An 18,610-nucleotide genomic window follows, 5' to 3' on the forward strand; every position below is an offset into this window, starting at 1 on the left:
CAATTTTTTTTTTTTTAAATAGTAATCTCTTGTGGTATTGATTCGAGACTATTAATATAGAAATGAAATAAAAAGTTTTTAATGAATTTAATATATAAAATATAAACAATAACATTTCGCGTTTGTTAATATATCTTAATATTTCTTTAACTCTTTCTAAGAGTGTAGTAGTACTAATTGTAAATTCATCTTGCATTCTATCGAAAAAAAAAAAACAACTGTTAGAATAATGACATCGAAGAGAACTCTGTGTATTTCAATGCCCAAAAAATTAAAACTTTATTTGATTTATTAAACTTATAAAAAGAATATCTGTAAAAAAAAAATTGTCTTTTGATGATATGTAGAGTATATTTAAATAATGACTAAATTGTTTTTATTATAATTTTTTATTTTATGAAGGGTTTGATACTAGAATGTAATAATACTATTTCGCAATGACATACTTGTTTTTAGTTTCCCAACAGATTTCCATTTTTAATATCCTCCACCATTTTCATTCTCTTTTCTGATGATTCTGATATTTGAGGCAAATACTTAATACATGCATCCAAAAGACCAATTTCACAGAGCATTGATTTTCCAGCAGCATAGATCTCCTTGATATCTCTTTCAACCTCTGGTTTCTTAGATTGAGATTCAAACATTTGGAAGTCAATCAAGAATTGTGATTGGACGTTATCAATGAAACCAATGATTGGAGTAACAGCGGTTGCGCCACTCTTTGAAGCCTTAATAAAACTTCTGGTCTCAGCCAAGAAATTAACTAAGACATCACCTCTTAGACCAGTTTGGTTTTCAACTTTTTCTTGATTCCTCCAACACTTTTTGAATTTTTTTATTGCACTCATTAATCTGTGAGAGAGCTTCACAAACTTGTTTGAATTTCTCACCTTCGAGATATTGTTTCAATTGTTCTCTCTTGAAGGTAATTCTGTTGGTGATGTCTGATTTATCCTTTTCAAAAGCTAATTGTTGTTTGTTTGCTCTCTCTCTTGAGTCTGAAATATGATTAAATGATTGCACCTTACTATTGATAACCTCTTGATGGAATGCTCTGTCAGCATCTCTATTTGGATTACGAACATCTTTTACTACTGTGGTAGTGTGTGAACGTCTACGGAAAAACCAACCACCTCTTGAAGTGTGTGTCTCCGTTATTTTGATAGTCTCTGGAATACTGTTCATTTTATCATTTGATACATTGATATCTGCTTGCAAAGATGATAGTTGAGAAACCATTGAGTTTACAAACTCTTGTTGTCTATTTACTACACCAGCCAATGAAATGAGGTATTCATTCAAACTTTGGATCTCTCCAATGATGACGGATTTCTCAGTTTCAATGGTTTCAATTTTTCTTCTGAGTAGGTCAATTATCTCGTTCTCCTTGGCCACTTCGTTAACCCAGCTGGCTGCAACATCAGGACCAGCCAAATTCATAATGGTTTCAGCATTCTTGTCAAATGTTTCCAAAACGGCGATATCAAAAATCTTAAGTTTCTCTTTGATTTCATCCAATTTTGTAAAGGAATTCTTCATGTTGGAGGCAGCAATGGCAACACATTCACCCTTTCCCTTGTTTCGGTCGACAACCTCTGCTCCTTTTCTTAAGATGATCGAGATGGAACCCAATGAACTGATGAGAGCCTGGAACGAATTGAGAATTTGTATATTCTGAACCAATGCCTTTCTCATGGCTGGATTCAATTCATTTTGGAACAAAGGGTTATCCTTTACGTTGGGTGGTGTATATTTGAGGATATTGTAGACACCAATCTCAACCTCCTCCAAAAATACAAATACATTTGACATTTTCGTAATGTTCTCACGAATTAATGTCTTATGCATATCTTTTAAGACAATTCTATCTTGAGCACTTAATTGAATTACCAAATCATTGTTATTATTATTGTTTTGGTCATTATTATTATTATTCAAATAATGTTCAAATGCTTGTGGGTCAAAATCCATTTAATTTTTTAAAAGTATAAAATTATAAAATAATATAAAGAGTTTATAAATATATATATAAAAAATAAATAAAAAATATGAATATAATTGATATTTTAATTTTTTGTTCTGTTTTTATGTCATCCTCGAGTCTCTGAATTTAAAATAAATCATAAAATTTAAAAAAATTAAATTTTTAATTTTATTAACCTAAAACATTGAAACCCACAATTCTTAGATCTAGATTTTTGATTTTTTTTTTTTTGTTTTTTTGTAGAATAGAAATTATAAATTTAATTTTTTCATGTAAAATCCTAAAAATTTAATTTTTTCTGTGTTTTTTTATGTAGTATTGATAATCAATAAACAGTAAATTGTGATCATTTTTAATTTTTTTATACCATATAAAACATATTTTTAATAGTACTCAATTAGTTAATACCGATTTTACCTATTTAATATATAAAATAGATATATTTTTTATCTAAAAATGTTTGAATTTGATTTTTTTTCAGATTCAATTAATCAAACTGTTGATGGCGCTCAAGATCAAGATGTCCATACTGGTCAATATGTGGAAGTTGATGAGAACCATTCTTTCAATCTTTGTCTGTCAATTCCAGATCATATTTTAAAGAGTCTAAGTGAAGAATCTGGAAATCAAATGTCCATTGTTACAAAATCATCGGATTTGCAATATCTAAGAAAGTTTATATTGGTAGAATATGACTCTGCATACCTGTGTGGAAAGTTCAATATAAGCAATAGTACATTCATCAATTATATTGAAAATTCAGTTGAAGATATCTCTAAGATAATTAATCTTATATCAAAAGGAATGGCAATGGTGGATGGTCTTGTCAAGGAAATCATCTTCTCTAATCAATCAATTACTAAGTGCCACAGTAAAATTTCAACTGACTCAATAGCCAACAAACTGAATAAAATCATTGGTGATATCAATCGTACCAAGGAAGAAGCCACAAAATTTCAGAATATACTTTCAAATACTGCCGATGCCAATCTAAACTTTCTTATAAATAGAACTGGGTATGACCACTTTCCTCTCTACCAAACATTGAAGCTGGAAATGATAAATATCTCCAACCATAGATCATCTATTAAGAACGAGTTATTTGAAGCAGGTACTCTTTTAATTAAATTCCTACAATTTGGTTTATATGTCTTGTCCAACATGGACAAAGACAGCTCAGTCTTTCAAAATGTCCAAGTTAAGTTCACCGACTTTAACAACATCCTTTTGAACATTGCAGAAAGTGCTAAAGCCGTCGACGATACTCTTCTAGAGAACTGGAAAGAGATTCAAGGAAGACTGCTAGAGAGCCGTATCGTCTTTGGTTTAGACAAGATTAAGAGTATCTTTTCGACAACTATTTCAAATCCTTTTGATGAAATAGCTCTAAATGAATACTTAAATTCTGAATTGGTAAACCCATTGAATGGAAAGTTTGCAAATATTCGAAATTCAATTTCATATATTGGCCAATCGCTAATTACCATTGCCAATTTAAAGACACAACTATTAGATTTACCTGAAGGTGAGAGTCAAATGCGATTAGATGCAATCTTCCATGCATTCATTACATTGGAAAAGTTGATCATTATTGAACAGTCTAAAACCAGCTATCTTAGTCCACTTATCAATCTCATGCAGAAAGCCGAAGACTTTGTAAAGATGGATATCCAATCATTGAACGATGAAAATATCGAAGAAACACTAATGGCATTACAAAATAGTGTGGAGGCACTAAATCTAATCTCAGTTTCATCTAGATTGATTACAGAAGAGAAGGCGAAACTGGACAAGTTAAAACTTTCATATGGAGTGAAGAAGAGAGGTAGTATTTATAATACTATGGTCTCTCATAATCATTATGAACAATTAACTAAACATATTATTCAACCAAACAAGATCATGGGAATGCTTAGAGTAAACTATGAGGGTACAACATCTTTTCAAACAGATATTCTTCCAAATTCTTCTTTTATGGAGGAAATAAGTTATTCTATTCAATCAAGGGATGATGAATCCTTAAGATCATCAATTAGTAAGATGGAAAAGGAAAGAAAAGACAAAATAATGGAATTTCAATCAATAAATAAATCAACTACACAACATACTCTAAAAAAAACAAACAATAGTCCGAAAGAAACATCAATAACCACTAATAGTAATATTAATAATTTCAATGTTCAACTTAAAAAGACTGGTATATTGTTAAAAGAAAGTAATAATAATTATTCAAAACCTAATAACAATAATAATATAAATAATTATAGCAACAATATTCGAAAGACTGTTGTCCCTCAAAGTAATACTAAAGTCAGTACTAAAATTATTATCAATAATAATAGTATTGATAGTAGTAGCATAGGTAAAAGTGTAAAGGAAAGAGCTGCTGCTTATTTATCAACAATAAGTCTAAACAAAAAATAAAAAAAATTCCTTTATAATATTTGTTACTTCAACCAAAGCGGATTCATGCAAATTTTTTTTTTTTGTTTTACTAACTTCATTGCTTTAATGATTTCATGTAATGCAATAAAATAAAAAAAACAATTGTAAAGTTCATAAACAAAAATAAGTTTGTAAAATATATATTCAGATCATTTTACAAAGAACAATAAAATTTCTTTTTCATTCTAAGATATATAAATAGTTCAAAAATAACCAAATTTATTAAAAAAAAAGAATAAAATCAATTTATTGTGTGTGGTGACCAATAAGAAACTAGGTGTAATAATTCTTTAACTCTATGATTACAGTTATAGAATTGGGGTTAGGGAACTGTTACAATTCTTAATTTTTATTTTACTATTAGTAAAATAATATCATAAATAAATTTGTATATTTAACTTCATTTTTTTAATTAGTTTCTTTGTCTTAGTCTCTTTTTATTAAATTATATTTAGTTGTACCTCATCTCTTACAGGAACAGGTTCTTCGAGGTTGTTTCTTTAATTAATTAAATTTTGGTGTGGGGTTTTAAATAAAAAATTGGAATAAAAATTTGACTATTGGACACATATGTAGGTAATTAGGAGTTTCTAAGTAATGTTAGCACCGATATCCCTACATTTTATATAGTGCTCCATATAAAATCTTAGGAAAGGTTAGGAACAAATTTTTTTGATATCTTTTTCAAACTTGAAGCTAATCAAATTTTATTTTTTTAATAATGATATTCATTACTTTTAAAATTTTTTTATTTTTTCCTAACATACTTTAGAAACTTCCAAAAACAACTTCCATATAATTTATAAAGATAACCATTAACTTTGTAAATTAAAATGAAAGGTATCGAATGATTATATAAAAAAAACAAACAATAAAGTATTTTCTTAAATAATAAAATTAAAAATTCAAGATAAATAAATATTAGAGAAGTATGATCTTTACAATTTGAAAACAATTTTTATTTTATTCTTCATTTTATTTTTTTTGTTTTTTTTGTTTTTGATTATTTTATTTATTATTCTGAAATTGTTAAAGTTCCGTAACCCGATTGCAACTTCACCTTCGGTTCAAATAAATAAAAATAAGATAAAAAATTGATTATTTTTCAAAATTTTACTTTGCATTATCTTCTTTTGGTTTAAAAATAATAGAATGATCAAGGTAATTTGTAACTAGCTCATTCAACTGTTGTAGATCGATAAAAAAATCTTCAAAATCTCAAAAAAAAAAAAAAAAAAAAAGTAATTAATTAATTAATTTTAATCTTTCATACCAGCTAGTTTAAACAAACTTGCTCTTGGTTGGGAGCCGGTTTCGGTTTGTATTAACTTTAATTAATAAGGCAAAAAAATTAAAATAGTGTTTTGATGATATTAAAACAAACAAAAAATCTAATGGTTTGTTTTTGGAGAGGGTGATGTGCACTTCAAAGAAAAATGGTCAATCTACAAGTATTTATTTTGAGTCTAATGTACCGTTAAGCAATAAACAAAGTGGAATTGATTACAAAAAATCGTTCACCCATTTCCAATTAATAATAACTAAAATACAAAGCATGAGTTTAATTCGAAAAAACAAAAAGTTTTATCTATAAATACAGGCAACTTCAAACTTCATTATCATTACTTTACAAATATATAAAAACAAATGTCTATATTTTATAAAAAAATGTGCCATTTTCTTGGTAGCATTATGTTTATCAAGTATGGTTATATCCAAGTCTGAAGATTTTGTTGAATTACCACATGAAGTTGCTAATCATGGCCGAGATACCACTCATAACTCTGAATGTCCAATTGTTACATCCAACACACTCACATCTTATTCAAGAAAACCAGGAGCTAAGCGTGATATTGAAGCATCATGGAAGAAAGAACATTATACCACCGAGCCAATGGAACCTGTAAACTTCAATGGTACCTACGTTCAATCACCAGAAGAGGAAGGTGAAGACTTTGACATTTTTGCTGATGGAAAAGGTGCTACTGTCTGGGCTCCATGTATGTTTTCAGCAATTTAAATATTATTTTTTTGTGTATTAACAACTTTTATTAAGTATCACCACCTCCAGGAACATTGTATACTATTCGTGGCCTTGACGAAAGAAACTATTACTTGGGTAGAAATCAAAATACCAATATGCGTATCGTCAAGAAATGCGGCAACTATTGGTACCAATCAAAGTTATACTTCAAGAGTTGGAGACAAGTAAAACAAGACAACAAGTGGAACCAAGATACAATCAAGTTGGCCGTTGCAACTGCTACTAGAACAGCCAATACAATCGATATCTCACGTCCAATCTCCCTCGAGACCAATAGAGAAGACTACCAATGTCCAAGTGATGCCAAGTGGACCTACGGTAGTGCACCAAATGGAAGCGTATGGCTTGCAGATCTGATCATGTCGTTGATCGATATCGTCTCTGGTAATTTTGCAATGACAAGAAGAGGTCTCCAAATCTTGGATATGGATGTCAATGGTATAGCCAGAGGATGGAACACCGTTGCCTCTGATTGTGCAACCACTTATCCTCCTGAACAAACATTGATCCCATCTCAATATGCATTGGAAGATAATGGTAACAAACGTTACATGTACAAGGTCAGAAACGGACGTGGTTACCTCATTGCTGAATGCAATGGTGATGCTTTGTGGTTCAGTAACAATGCCTATGATGATACCTATGTTGTATTCACTCCAATGTAATAACAAATACTATAATAAATCAAAAACACACAACATCTATAAAATAAAAATATTGTTTACCAATAGATAATAAAATATACAATTGGAATATTTGTAATTATATCGAAAATGTTATTAATTAAAATATATTTTAAAGGTTTTTATTTATTAAACGTTACTTTTTCGATTTAAATAAAAAATTAATTTTTTTTAAATAACAATGACGTATTTAGTTGTTTTTAAAGTCTTGATTTTATTCGTTTTTGATTACATAATTGTGAACCAATTTTAGTTTTTCTGTTGTCTTGTCCAAAAACCACAAGTTTATGGACTGATCACCAATATGAATTTGAATCTTCAAAAAAGAACAAGATTGTGTTTTTTTCAAAGATTTTTTCTTTTTTTTTTTTTATCATTTTTTTTTAACAAAAAAAATAGGGGTTTGGTGTTTTTCATAGATTTTTGTCTTATTTTGGTGACCTATCTGGCGATAAAGTTATCTAACTACCCACATTTCTCAGAGTCATTTTTCACTGCTAAACAGGGTGAAGTACCACAAATTGCATCAACTATTTTTTTTTGATTTATTTTTTGGATCGCTATTTATCCACATTCAGAATCAGTTTTGATACAATATTTTATTTCGATATCGACAAGTTAAAAATAAAAAAAATTTTACAAATAAATTCATATAAATACTATAAATATATAAATACATAAATAATATCAACTTATAAAAAAAAATTGTAAAATGGTAGAATTAGATGCTAAAACAATTGAAATTGTAAAATCTACAATCCCAGCATTGGCAGGCACTGGAAGCAAGTTGACCCAGCACTTCTATGCCAGAATGCTTGGAAACAACCCAGAGCTAAAGAATGTGTTCAATGAAGCCAACCAAAGAAGCAACGCCCAGAGTGAAGCCCTCTTTGGTGCGGTCTGCGCCTATGCCCAGAACATCGATAATCTCGCTCCTCTTTTGCCAGCCGTCGAAAAGATCGCCCAAAAGCACTGCTCCTTGAACATCAAGCCAGAGCAATACAGTATCGTCGGTGAGAATCTCTTGGCCACTATCGATGAGCTGTTAGCTCCACCAAAGGAAGTGATCGACGCCTGGGCTGCTGCCTACGGAGTTCTCGCCGATATCTTTATCCAACGTGAGAAGGAAATCTACGATCAGAGCGCCTCTGTAGAGGGTGGTTGGCGTGGACTTCGTGAGTTCAAGATCACCGAGATCGTTCCACAGTCCAACGTTATCTCCAGTTTCAAATTGGAGCCAGTCGATGCCAAACCAGTTGCCAAGTACGAACCAGGTCAATACTTGAGTATCCACATCGAACATCCATCACTAAAGAACCAATGTATCCGTCAGTACTCACTAACCACCGAGCCAAACGGTCAATACTACAGAATTGCAGTCAAGAGAGAAGAGCTTGGAAGTGTTTCATCATTGTTGCACAATACCTTCAAGGTTGGAGATACCATCAATGTCTATCCACCACACGGTGACTTCTTCTTCAATTCCACCAAGGATCTCGACACCAATACTCCTGTTACTTTAATCTCTGGTGGTGTCGGTCAGACCCCAATGCTCTCGATGCTCCATGGCCTCAAAGAGAACGGACACCAAGGAAAGGTAACCTGGTTGCACTCTGCACGTGACGCACAATCACTTGCCTTTGAAAAAGAAGTTGTCGAAACAGGAAGCACTCTTCCAGGATTCTCAAGCCATACTTTCTTGACCAAGCCATCGCCAAGCAGCGGTTGTCCATTTGCCACCAAAATTCACGAAGGAATTATGGATATTCAAAAGGTTTTGGCCAACCAGTTGAAAGACACAAACGTTCATTACTATTTCTGCGGACCAGTTCCATTCATGCAAGCAGTCGCAAAGCAACTCACTGAAAATGGTGTAGCAGTCTCCAATATCCATTATGAAGTATTTGGTCCACACCGTGTAATTTAAAAAAATATAATATAATATTACTATACTATCAAAATAAATAATAATGGATAATATTTATTTATTTATTCATTCATCCCTCTCCTTTTAAAAATAAAATAAAAATAACAAAAAAATGTAATGTAACTTTTTCAAATTGTGTAATTTCTTTTTTATATACATAAAATTTTATTTGTTTTAATCTTGCTTGGTTAACAGTGCCTTGAATGGTGCACAACGCTTGATATTATTGATGTTTAGACAGATTTGGCCGACTGGACATAATCTACCTCCACAAAGAGGATCGGTTGCTTGAGATGGTGGCACACAAGTTGGAACTCCATTGAGAGAGAGGCATTGGAATCCAAAGAGACATTTTTGGTTTCCACATTGAGTGACGCTGACACCACCTAGAGTTCCAGAACCAGTGATTGGTCCAGAGGTGATTGGTCCAGAAGAGATGTGTCCAGAGGTGATGTGTCCAGAGGTAATGTGTCCAGAGGTAATGTGTCCAGAGGTAATGGTGGTACGTGGTATACAAATATGTTTACCATTAAAGTTGGCACAGACTTCACGGACTGGATCGCATACTTGGTTTCCACAGGATGCTGGAGACTCAGCAACACAGGTTGGAATGCTGTTTACCAAGACACATTTGAATCCGACTTGACATCTGGAGATACCGCAGGTGGCACCGGTGGTTGGTGGATTAATCAAATCCGATAGCTTGATACAGGTACGGTTACCATTGAAATTGGCACAGATCTTATCGAATGGACAAATCCTATCGCCGCACAAGGTAAGTTGATCTTGTGGAACACATGTTGGTACATTGTTGATAGCGATACAGCTGAAACCGTCGAGACACACTACAGTTGGACATTTATCGAGTGGACCGGTCGAGTTGGAGATACACTGTGGATGACCGTTGATTGAGATACAGAATTCGTCGAGCTCGCAATGTTGTAATCCACATATTGGACCTGAGGGACCGTTGATCTTAACACAGGTTGGAATGGAGTTGACCAATACACACTTGTATCCAATCTTACAGGAGGTGGCACTGCAGCTGGTTGGAATTGGTTGAAGACCAGAGACAATTTGGTATGGTACACACGAGAAGAGTCCGTTGACGTCAGCACACAGAGTTCCGGGGGCACAAACCTGTCCGTTGCAGGTTGGACTACCAGAGTTTGGAATGCAAGTGGGAACGTTGTTGATGACGACGCAACGGAATCCGTCATTACAAGGGTAGTTGGTACATTGGTCGATTGGTGGTGTGACTGGCACGCAAGTTGGGACGTTGTTGATGACTTTACATTGCAAACCACCGAGACATGTGAAACCAGTGCATGCATCGACTGGGGGACTTGATTTGATACAGACTGGTGAACCGTTTTGAACGATACACTTCATGTCGGTCTGGCACAGTACTCTGTCACATGGGTTGGACGATGTAATTGGGGTGGTTGTACAGTTAGTAACATGGTTGGCGTTAGTTTGACAGAAGGTACCTGGCTGACATTGTACGAGAGCACACGGTGTGATTGGAGTTGGTCCGGTGAGAACGCACAATGGAATTCCGTGGTCGTCTATACATACTTTATTGTCGGTACAACTAATAGAGTATCTTATACATGGACTGATATATGGGACATAGCTAGTTTGGTCAATACACTGAGCAACTCCATTGATTTCAATACATTTTTGATAGTATTGACACAGAAGAGTACTACATGATGCATCTTTGAGATGAAAATGATAAATAAAAATAATGATGATTATTAGTAAAATCTTTTTTTTTTTTATTGTTTTTTTTTTTGTTACAGCAATATTATTTTGACTTTGAACATACCTGCAGACCATTCAGTTCCATAGGCAACTGAAACTATCAACAAGATGGAAACTATTTTAAATAATAATCTCATCTTTTTTTATTTATTTATTTATATGTATAATATATATATATCTAAAGATTTGTTGTTTCGATAGTTAGAATAAGAAGAACTATTTAGTTAGTATTGACTTTTATTCTTATTGATTTTGATCAAATTCAATAGCTTCTATTTATAAGTGGTAATAAAGAAAGAATAAAAAAAAAGAGTGAGAGGAAGGAATGATGGAAATGTGTAGATAGTTAATCATTTGTAAATAAATAATTTATATATTATTGATAGCCCACCCCAATTATGTATATGTACTTTGTTACCCAACATAATGATTACACTCTCAAGACCCATTAATGATAGTAAAGTGAAGATGAGTCAGGTGTATCAACGTTTTTATAATACTTTTTCCATTATAATTCGCTTCACAATGACACTCTTATTTACTCTTTCATCATTGATTTTCTTGATATCATTGTACAATGATATTCATATTACTACTACTACTACGAACTGAATCAAAACATTAACTTCAAAACAACAAATAAAACATAAACAAAGTTACAACAACACAAAAGTAAACAACATAATAATGAATGATGTTGATTTTTTTCTAAAAACCATATGAGTATGATCATAAAGTGTGGTTTGTGCGATATTCTCTTCTTAATGCAATAATTATGATTTTCAATGATGATGATGAAGGTGTGGTACTGTGAGTTTTAATTATCACATGTTCATTATATTTATATAAATAATGTGGTTATGAAATAATAATAATAATAATAATAACATTATGTTATTTTCATACTTAGATAAAAAGTAAATGTAACAAATAAAATATAAAATTATATTGTGTGGAAATTTCCACAAGGTATTCCGCTTAATATATATAGATAGTCATGCAACATCTCTCTTCAAATAAGTTTGAAAATCTAATCAATCTTGTAATTGATGAGTGAAATCACCTTATATTGTAAAGATAAAGAAAAATTTATACATAAAATAATACAATTTATTATATTAAGATTTGTTTTTTCCCAACTCTATGCTTTATGGTTGGCTCAAACAAATGGGGGTGGTTGTTTGTTGATTATATATATATATAGATATATATGTTTAAGATATATAAATAAATAATTGATGATGCTGATGGTTGTATTGTTGCCATAATTATATAATACCAATGATGATATGTTATTGTCTGATTTTGTTTACAACAATCAATTTTGGTATTTATGATGTAAATCTTTCGTTTGTTGATTGATTGATTGGAGATAGGGAAAAAAGAACCGGGTTAGTTAATAATTCATTCTTGAATTTTGATTTTGTTGTGTTTTGATTATTGTTGGATTATTGTTGTTGTAATGATTAATTCTGTGGAGCAGGTGGAGCACTGGGAGTTTCCATGTCTAAAATTTTCTGTTTGTTATTCTTTATCTTTAGTTTGCGCGGATCGATCTGCATTTTCTCTGCGAGGAATCGCGCGACTTCTTCGTTACCATAGTGACATGCCAAACTGAGTGGTGTTCTACCTTTGTTATTCTTTTCCTCAAGCGAAGCATTGTATCGCAAAAGCAGCTCCAACACCTTGAAATGATTCCAAAACACTGCCAAGTGCAGTGGTGTACTTCCATTGACGTTCTTCTTGTTGATATCAATCTTTTTCTTGAGCAGCAGCTCGATGATAGCCAGTCTTGGCTCCTCAGTGGATATCAAGATGTGAATGGGAGCGTATCCTTTGATTTCATTGTTACCTGCATTGAGATCGACCGATTCGTCCACGAGGTGTCGGGTGATAGCGTCGTTCTCGTTGTAGCAAGCAATGTGAATCGGCTTCCATCCACCGGGTTTCGACAGTTCCGGATCGGCCTTTTGCTCCAACAGATATTTAGTGAGTTCCAAACTGCCAAATGCACAGCTGTGGTAGAGTGGAGTAGTTCCTTGTGAATCCTGTTTGTTGACGTCGGCTTTGCCAACTTGGATCAACATTTGTGCCACCTCCAAGTGTCCCTCTGCACAGGCAGCGTGCAACGGGGTCCAGCCATCCAAATTGATATCGTCAACACGCGCACCCTTTTCCAGCAGTGATTTAGCGGTTTCCAAGTTGCCTTTGTAGGCGGCAGTGTATAGCGGTGTCCATCCGTCGAGTCGCTGCGAGTCGACTGCGGCACCACTGTTGGCAAGCGACTCTGCAATGCCAGCAAAGTTCTCTTCGGCGGCGACATGCAGTGAAGTGGCGCCATCCATATTGACAGCGTTCACATCGGATCCAGCTTCCAGCAGTTTGTCAACGACTCTCTTGTGACCACGCAGTGTTGCATAGTGTAGTGCTGTGTTACCTTTTTTGTTGGCCGACTTTACGTTGGCGCCTGCACCCAGTAGGAGATCGACAATACGCTCATCTCCATTGAGTGATACCATCATTATTGGTGTAGAATCATCGTTGTTGACAGCGTTTACATCTGCGCCGTGCTTCACCAGTGACTCAATAGTCAAGAAGTCACCATGAAGCAGAGCGAGATGTAGTGGAGTGTTTCCATCTTTGTCGGGTGCATTGACGTCGCCACCTGCATCTGTCAGAATGGTGATCAACTCTGGACGTTGCGATGACACTGCAAAGTGAAGTGGTGTTCTGCCATAGACAGTCACTGCCTTGCTATATTTGGTGAGATGATTCACTGCATCGACATCAGCTTCTCTCACTGCAAAATGCAATGGTGATACAGATTCCTTTGATTCACTCGCCAACTTGTGATATTTCTCCATTTTTTGTTCTAAAACTGATTGTGTTGGTGGTATTGCTGCTGCTGTTGTTGTTACTGTTGTTGTTGGTGTGTGTGATGGAGGTGATGGAGAAGATGTGTTGATAGTCGCTGTTGCAGTGGTTTGTTGTGAAATCGATGATGTTTTTGGTGAGTCGGCAACTTGTTGACTAGCTGGAACTGGATTTGAATAGATCGGTGAACCTGGAAGTATGTTTGGTTTAGCTGATTGACCTGAACCTGAACTCAAAGAGTTGGAACGATATGGACTATTTGTAATACCATTTTGTGATCCATTTCCATTCGATATTACATTACTATTGCTGTTGCTGTTGTTGTTAGTTGTGTTGGAGGAAGATGATGGTGACGGTGAGAGGATGTTTGATTTTGGTGGTGAGAATACAGAGTTGGAACGACCAGCTGTTCCCGCTCTGGTTGGTGTGTTATTGGCAGAGCTAGACGCAGACTGACTTGGCGCGCTCTGAAGTATGAACGAGCTGTCCCACTGGATGGAAGGCAACGATGCCGACGATATGGTGGTTGTCTGCTTGTTCTGCGGTTGGCTGCCAACCTGTTCGGCACCGTTGTTATCATCCAAATTGATCTCATCGATGGTTGGCCATCTCACAGGGAATCCTTTCTGTACCAATATATTTGCCATCGTATTCAACGTTCCAATCACCTTTTGTATGTTCTTATTCTCAATCAAATCGGTTGCAATGAATATCTGATGTTCGTTTATACCCAATCTCTTAACAACTGCAATGAATCTATTATTATGATGAATAGGTTAATTAGTGGATTTGCCGTGGTGGTGTTTGTTGATTGATGGTCAGCGAACCACTGTCTGGGTGAACAACTTACGAATTGATATTCTCAATAAGCTTAAAGGTGATTTGCGATTTGTTATAACGAGGAATGATGTTTGGGAAGATTATGTTGGCTAGTTTGCATAGGACAACACCGTCTTTCAAGGCAACATGCATGTCCTTATCGATTTCTTCGCCTACGATCTGTTCGATCCACTTGCGACATTCCGCTGACCGACTCTGCATTTCATATGTCTGAAAGTCGGACATTGTGATCGTAACAGAGCCTGCCGATGGTTTCTTACCACCAGGTCTGGTTGGTCTTGAACTCATATTTTCAAAAATTAGATAATACTAAAAAATTTTTGTTTGTCAAAGATTCTATTCTATTTCTACTCTGATTGATCTAAACTAAACTGAAAAACTATGAAATACTACTAACTAATGCTAATTAACTAATTGGTTATTTTCCGACAAAAAAAGAAAAAGAAAAAGAAAGACTTTAATAACAATAATATATTATTTTTTTTTTGATTTTGTTAAATTAGTGTTTTTTAAATGAATGATTGATGATTGGATTAATTAATGATAATAGTGTTGTGCACTCTTAAAAACAAAGTTGATTATTATTAAATTTGCTAAATTTTTTTTTTTTTTTTTTTGCCAAAAATAAATTTAAATTTAAATGGGTGGTTAATCACAAATATCACTTTTTGATCTCTCCTGATATCTGTATTGTAATAGATAAATAAAACTAACATACATACATGAAAATATAATAACATAAATAGCAAATAGAGTAATTATATAATCGTACGACATCATTATGTTGAACAAATACTCGCCTTATTAATCTACTTCAATATAACACCACCGTATTAAATCATTCACCCACAAATAACAACAAAAAGGTTAAACTAACTCTGATTTTTGTGATCACATTTATTTATTTTGTTATTATCATTGATTGTGTGTGTGTGTGTGTGGTGATATAAATACAGAGTTATTAAACAAAACAAACACCCATTTAAAATTATTGTTTGCTATACTTTAAGAAGTTGAGTGGAACAACACCAATGAAAGAAATGATTGTATTGCAATTAATTCGTTTAGAAAAAAAGAAATGGTATTCCTAGAACTTGTTATCAACTTTAGCATCTCCGATTATCATCTAAACAATAGCTTAAGTCTCACCTAATAGATTAAATTGATTGTTCTATTATTCTATTTGAAATTTTTTTTTTTATATATTTGTTTATTTAATTATTATTGTTTTATATACAAATTTGTTCACGGTCAAAGAAATTTTGAATCTTATATTTTAAGCTATATTATTATTGTATATGTCAAGTGTTTTTTTGATTATTATTATTTATATGTTGAAAAAAGGTGAATGGATTAATATTAATAAAATATTCTGGTTTGATTTTAAGATTATTATTCGTTATCATGTTTTGTTTTTTTTTTAATCAAAAACAATATATCCTATATAAATATATTGATTGATTTGAAGTTAGATGGTTTGATTTCTATTGATCATGTTTGGTTGGATAAAGCTGGATGTTGTTATTGTTTTTGTTGTTGTTGTTTTGTGTAATTTGTTTTTGGCAATTTTGAAACAACATTATAATTTATGTTGTGTTAATTGTCAATGGTGGTTGAGTGTTTATTACACTGTTGTTGCTGTTGCTTAGACTATTCATGAGATTAGTATTGTTGTTGGTGTTGTTGGATGTCGAGGAAGACACACCGCTACCTGTGGTTTTGTTGCTGCTGGCTGCCACATTGGTTGCATTGGTACTTGTGTTCAGACTTATTAGATTGGTGCTGCTTGTCACCACACTGGAGTTCATTCTCGAGAGCGAATGGTCATTCTTGGCGGTGTTGTTTGTGTTGGATGCGGTGGTTACCGACGACGAACCATTTGCCAAGAGGTTGGTGGACGATGTTGTCAATGCCTTGGTGAAGCATTTCATCTCTTCGAACTGATCTAGATTATTTAAATTGACATTCAATAGGAATGGATGTGCGAGGATCTCGTCGATCGAAGCACGCTTGGTAGGATCGAAAATGAATATCTTGGCCAACAAGTCTACGACATCTTTCTCCTCGACATTGGCAAATGTCTCATAGAGTTTCGGTAACACCGATGGAACCTGCAGAGAGTGATTCTTGCTTGGTTTCATTGAATCCATATCCTCAGAGGTTGGAGTTCCCAACACCTCGATAATTCTTGCCAACTGATCCGCCGAGTTTGTTCCTGGGAACAATGGTTTTCCAATTAACATTTCAGCTAATATACAACCAATTGACCATATATCCTATTTAAAATTTATATGAAAAATGAGTATATAATTGTAAAGTTTGTTATAATTTAATCAACATACAATTTTAGTGGTATAATTCTGACAACCAACCAATAATTCGGGTGCTCTATAATATCTTGAGCAAATATATGACATACTGGTATGATTTTGTTCAAGAATCTTGGCACTTCCGAAATCGGCCAATACTAATTCACCTTTTGGATTCAAAAGAATGTTGTTTGGTGTGATATCTCTATGACAAATATTCTTTGAATGAATATGCTTAATAGCAAGACACAGTTGGTAGAATTGAACTCTAATAAAATTGAGTGTCAATGACTTCTTCTTTAATAGACTTGCAAGTGTATATGGGATAAAATCAAAAACTAAATTCTATTATTAGGGAAATATCAAAATCATTAATTAATATTCATATGAATTATTATTGTTATTAGATCTAGTTTACAATAACTTACTTGCATTTTCTTATTTTCTTCATTTGTAATAAACATGTCTAGAATTTTCAAACAGTTTGGATGGTGAATGATCTTTAGGATATCGTATTCTCTTGAGATGAAATGGCTTGATTTCTCAACTTTTTTGATGGCAACTCTTTTGTTCTCTATACTCTTTGCTTCGTAGACCTTTCCGAATGTACCTTGCCCAACGATTCTGATTATTTCGTAAGGGAATTTGCCATAGTATGTCGAAGCGATGTTGGAGGAGGAACTTGAGGAGGACGATGACGATGATGAGCCTGTTGTTGTTGTGGATGACGATGATGATTCTTTGACATTCATATACTCTTTCTTCTCACCAATGGTTTCGTTAGGATATGAAATGGGACCCTTCATTGTATCTGGAATTGTCATTTTACTAGATGAACTGCCTAGCATTGGAAATATAAAATTCAACCAAAACGCCAATTTTGTTTTACTCTTTGTTGGATCTTCCAGGTTGTTGTCTTTGAAGTATTTCGTTGGTTTTTCTTTTAAACTTAAAAGAATGAACAAACTAATCAGAAAAAAATAAATATTTCTATGGAAATTTGTAAATTTATATAAATAGAGAATTATAATAATAGGTAATTAATACTTTTACACAGATCAATTTTTTAAATATATAAAAAATTGGTAATTTGAATAAAAGTTTAAATATATTTATATATATATAATAATTAATAGATAGAAATTAAATATTGATTCTAAAAATAAAAAAGAAAAAGTAAAAGAAGAGTAAAGTTAATAAATAATTTAAATAAATAAAAGAACTTGATTGAATGAATTAATGAATGAAATTTAAATATGTTGATTAAATATTTTTGATTTAAAGCACAAACAAGGTTTAATTAAATTTACAAAAATATGATATCAATTGTTTTATTGGAGAGTTTTATTATGATGAAGTTTTGTATTTTTGAAATATTGTTTGTGATGTTAATTGAAGATGATGATGATGCTGATGGTGATGATGATATTGAATGTTAAGTACCATATGTTAAATAATTATAATGATAGTCAGTAGATTAATAATCAGGTACTGACTTTAATATTTTTATATCTGTGATGGTTACCAGTAAGATTATTAATCTTTCGTATGTATACACATCAACCGATTTTTTTTCAAAAGATATTATTTTTTTATAACAATGTAGATTGTTTAATTGATTGATTTTGATTTATTTGATTGATTGATTGATAATTCTATTTTATAAGGTTTCTATTTAATATTATTGATATTATTATTATTTTGATATTATTTTATTTTATGTGTTATTCAATT

The 18,610-nt window shown here is 32.8% G+C and overlaps 7 protein-coding genes across 7 annotated transcripts; 3 read left to right on the top strand and 4 right to left on the bottom strand.

The window, feature by feature from the left end:
* Positions 1-14: 14 nt before the first annotated feature.
* PPL_02247 (uncharacterized protein) lies at positions 15-1,974 on the bottom strand (the record flags this gene model as incomplete). The annotated part of the gene is made up of 5 exons (XM_020573239.1): positions 15-48; positions 114-197; positions 235-312; positions 538-824; positions 877-1,974. 5 exons carry the CDS (start codon positions 1,972-1,974, stop codon positions 15-17), a joined length of 1,581 nt encoding a protein of 526 aa, XP_020437356.1.
* A 77-nt stretch (positions 1,975-2,051) lies between these two features.
* Positions 2,052-4,411, top strand: PPL_02248 (uncharacterized protein; the record flags this gene model as incomplete). Its single annotated transcript, XM_020573240.1, has 3 exons — positions 2,052-2,103; positions 2,469-3,003; positions 3,067-4,411. The coding sequence occupies 3 exons, from the start codon at positions 2,052-2,054 to the stop codon at positions 4,409-4,411; spliced, it is 1,932 nt and encodes a 643-aa protein (XP_020437357.1).
* Positions 4,412-5,868: 1,457 nt separating this feature from the next.
* PPL_02249 (uncharacterized protein) lies at positions 5,869-7,141 on the top strand (the record flags this gene model as incomplete). Its single annotated transcript, XM_020573241.1, has 3 exons — positions 5,869-5,883; positions 6,033-6,432; positions 6,489-7,141. 3 exons carry the CDS (start codon positions 5,869-5,871, stop codon positions 7,139-7,141), a joined length of 1,068 nt encoding a protein of 355 aa, XP_020437358.1.
* Positions 7,142-7,871: 730 nt separating this feature from the next.
* Positions 7,872-9,086, top strand: fhbA (NO-inducible flavohemoprotein; the record flags this gene model as incomplete). The annotated part of the gene is made up of 1 exon (XM_020573242.1): positions 7,872-9,086. One exon carries the CDS (start codon positions 7,872-7,874, stop codon positions 9,084-9,086), a length of 1,215 nt encoding a protein of 404 aa, XP_020437359.1.
* Positions 9,087-9,260: 174 nt separating this feature from the next.
* cotD (spore coat protein SP75) lies at positions 9,261-11,302 on the bottom strand (the record flags this gene model as incomplete). The annotated part of the gene is made up of 4 exons (XM_020573243.1): positions 9,261-10,580; positions 10,665-10,807; positions 10,918-10,968; positions 11,272-11,302. The coding sequence occupies 4 exons, from the start codon at positions 11,300-11,302 to the stop codon at positions 9,261-9,263; spliced, it is 1,545 nt and encodes a 514-aa protein (XP_020437360.1).
* A 1,017-nt stretch (positions 11,303-12,319) lies between these two features.
* PPL_02252 (uncharacterized protein) lies at positions 12,320-14,855 on the bottom strand (the record flags this gene model as incomplete). Its single annotated transcript, XM_020573244.1, has 3 exons — positions 12,320-14,194; positions 14,396-14,483; positions 14,578-14,855. The coding sequence occupies 3 exons, from the start codon at positions 14,853-14,855 to the stop codon at positions 12,320-12,322; spliced, it is 2,241 nt and encodes a 746-aa protein (XP_020437361.1).
* A 1,298-nt stretch (positions 14,856-16,153) lies between these two features.
* On the bottom strand, positions 16,154-17,700 carry glkA (GSK family serine/threonine-protein kinase; the record flags this gene model as incomplete). The annotated part of the gene is made up of 3 exons (XM_020573245.1): positions 16,154-16,843; positions 16,910-17,221; positions 17,305-17,700. The coding sequence occupies 3 exons, from the start codon at positions 17,698-17,700 to the stop codon at positions 16,154-16,156; spliced, it is 1,398 nt and encodes a 465-aa protein (XP_020437362.1).
* Between the last annotated feature and the right edge of the window lie 910 nt (positions 17,701-18,610).

The sequence above is a fragment of the Heterostelium album genome (genome assembly GCF_000004825.1).
Source record: "Heterostelium album PN500 unplaced genomic scaffold PPL_scaffold2, whole genome shotgun sequence".
Taxonomy (NCBI): Eukaryota; Evosea; class Eumycetozoa; order Acytosteliales; family Acytosteliaceae; genus Heterostelium; species Heterostelium album.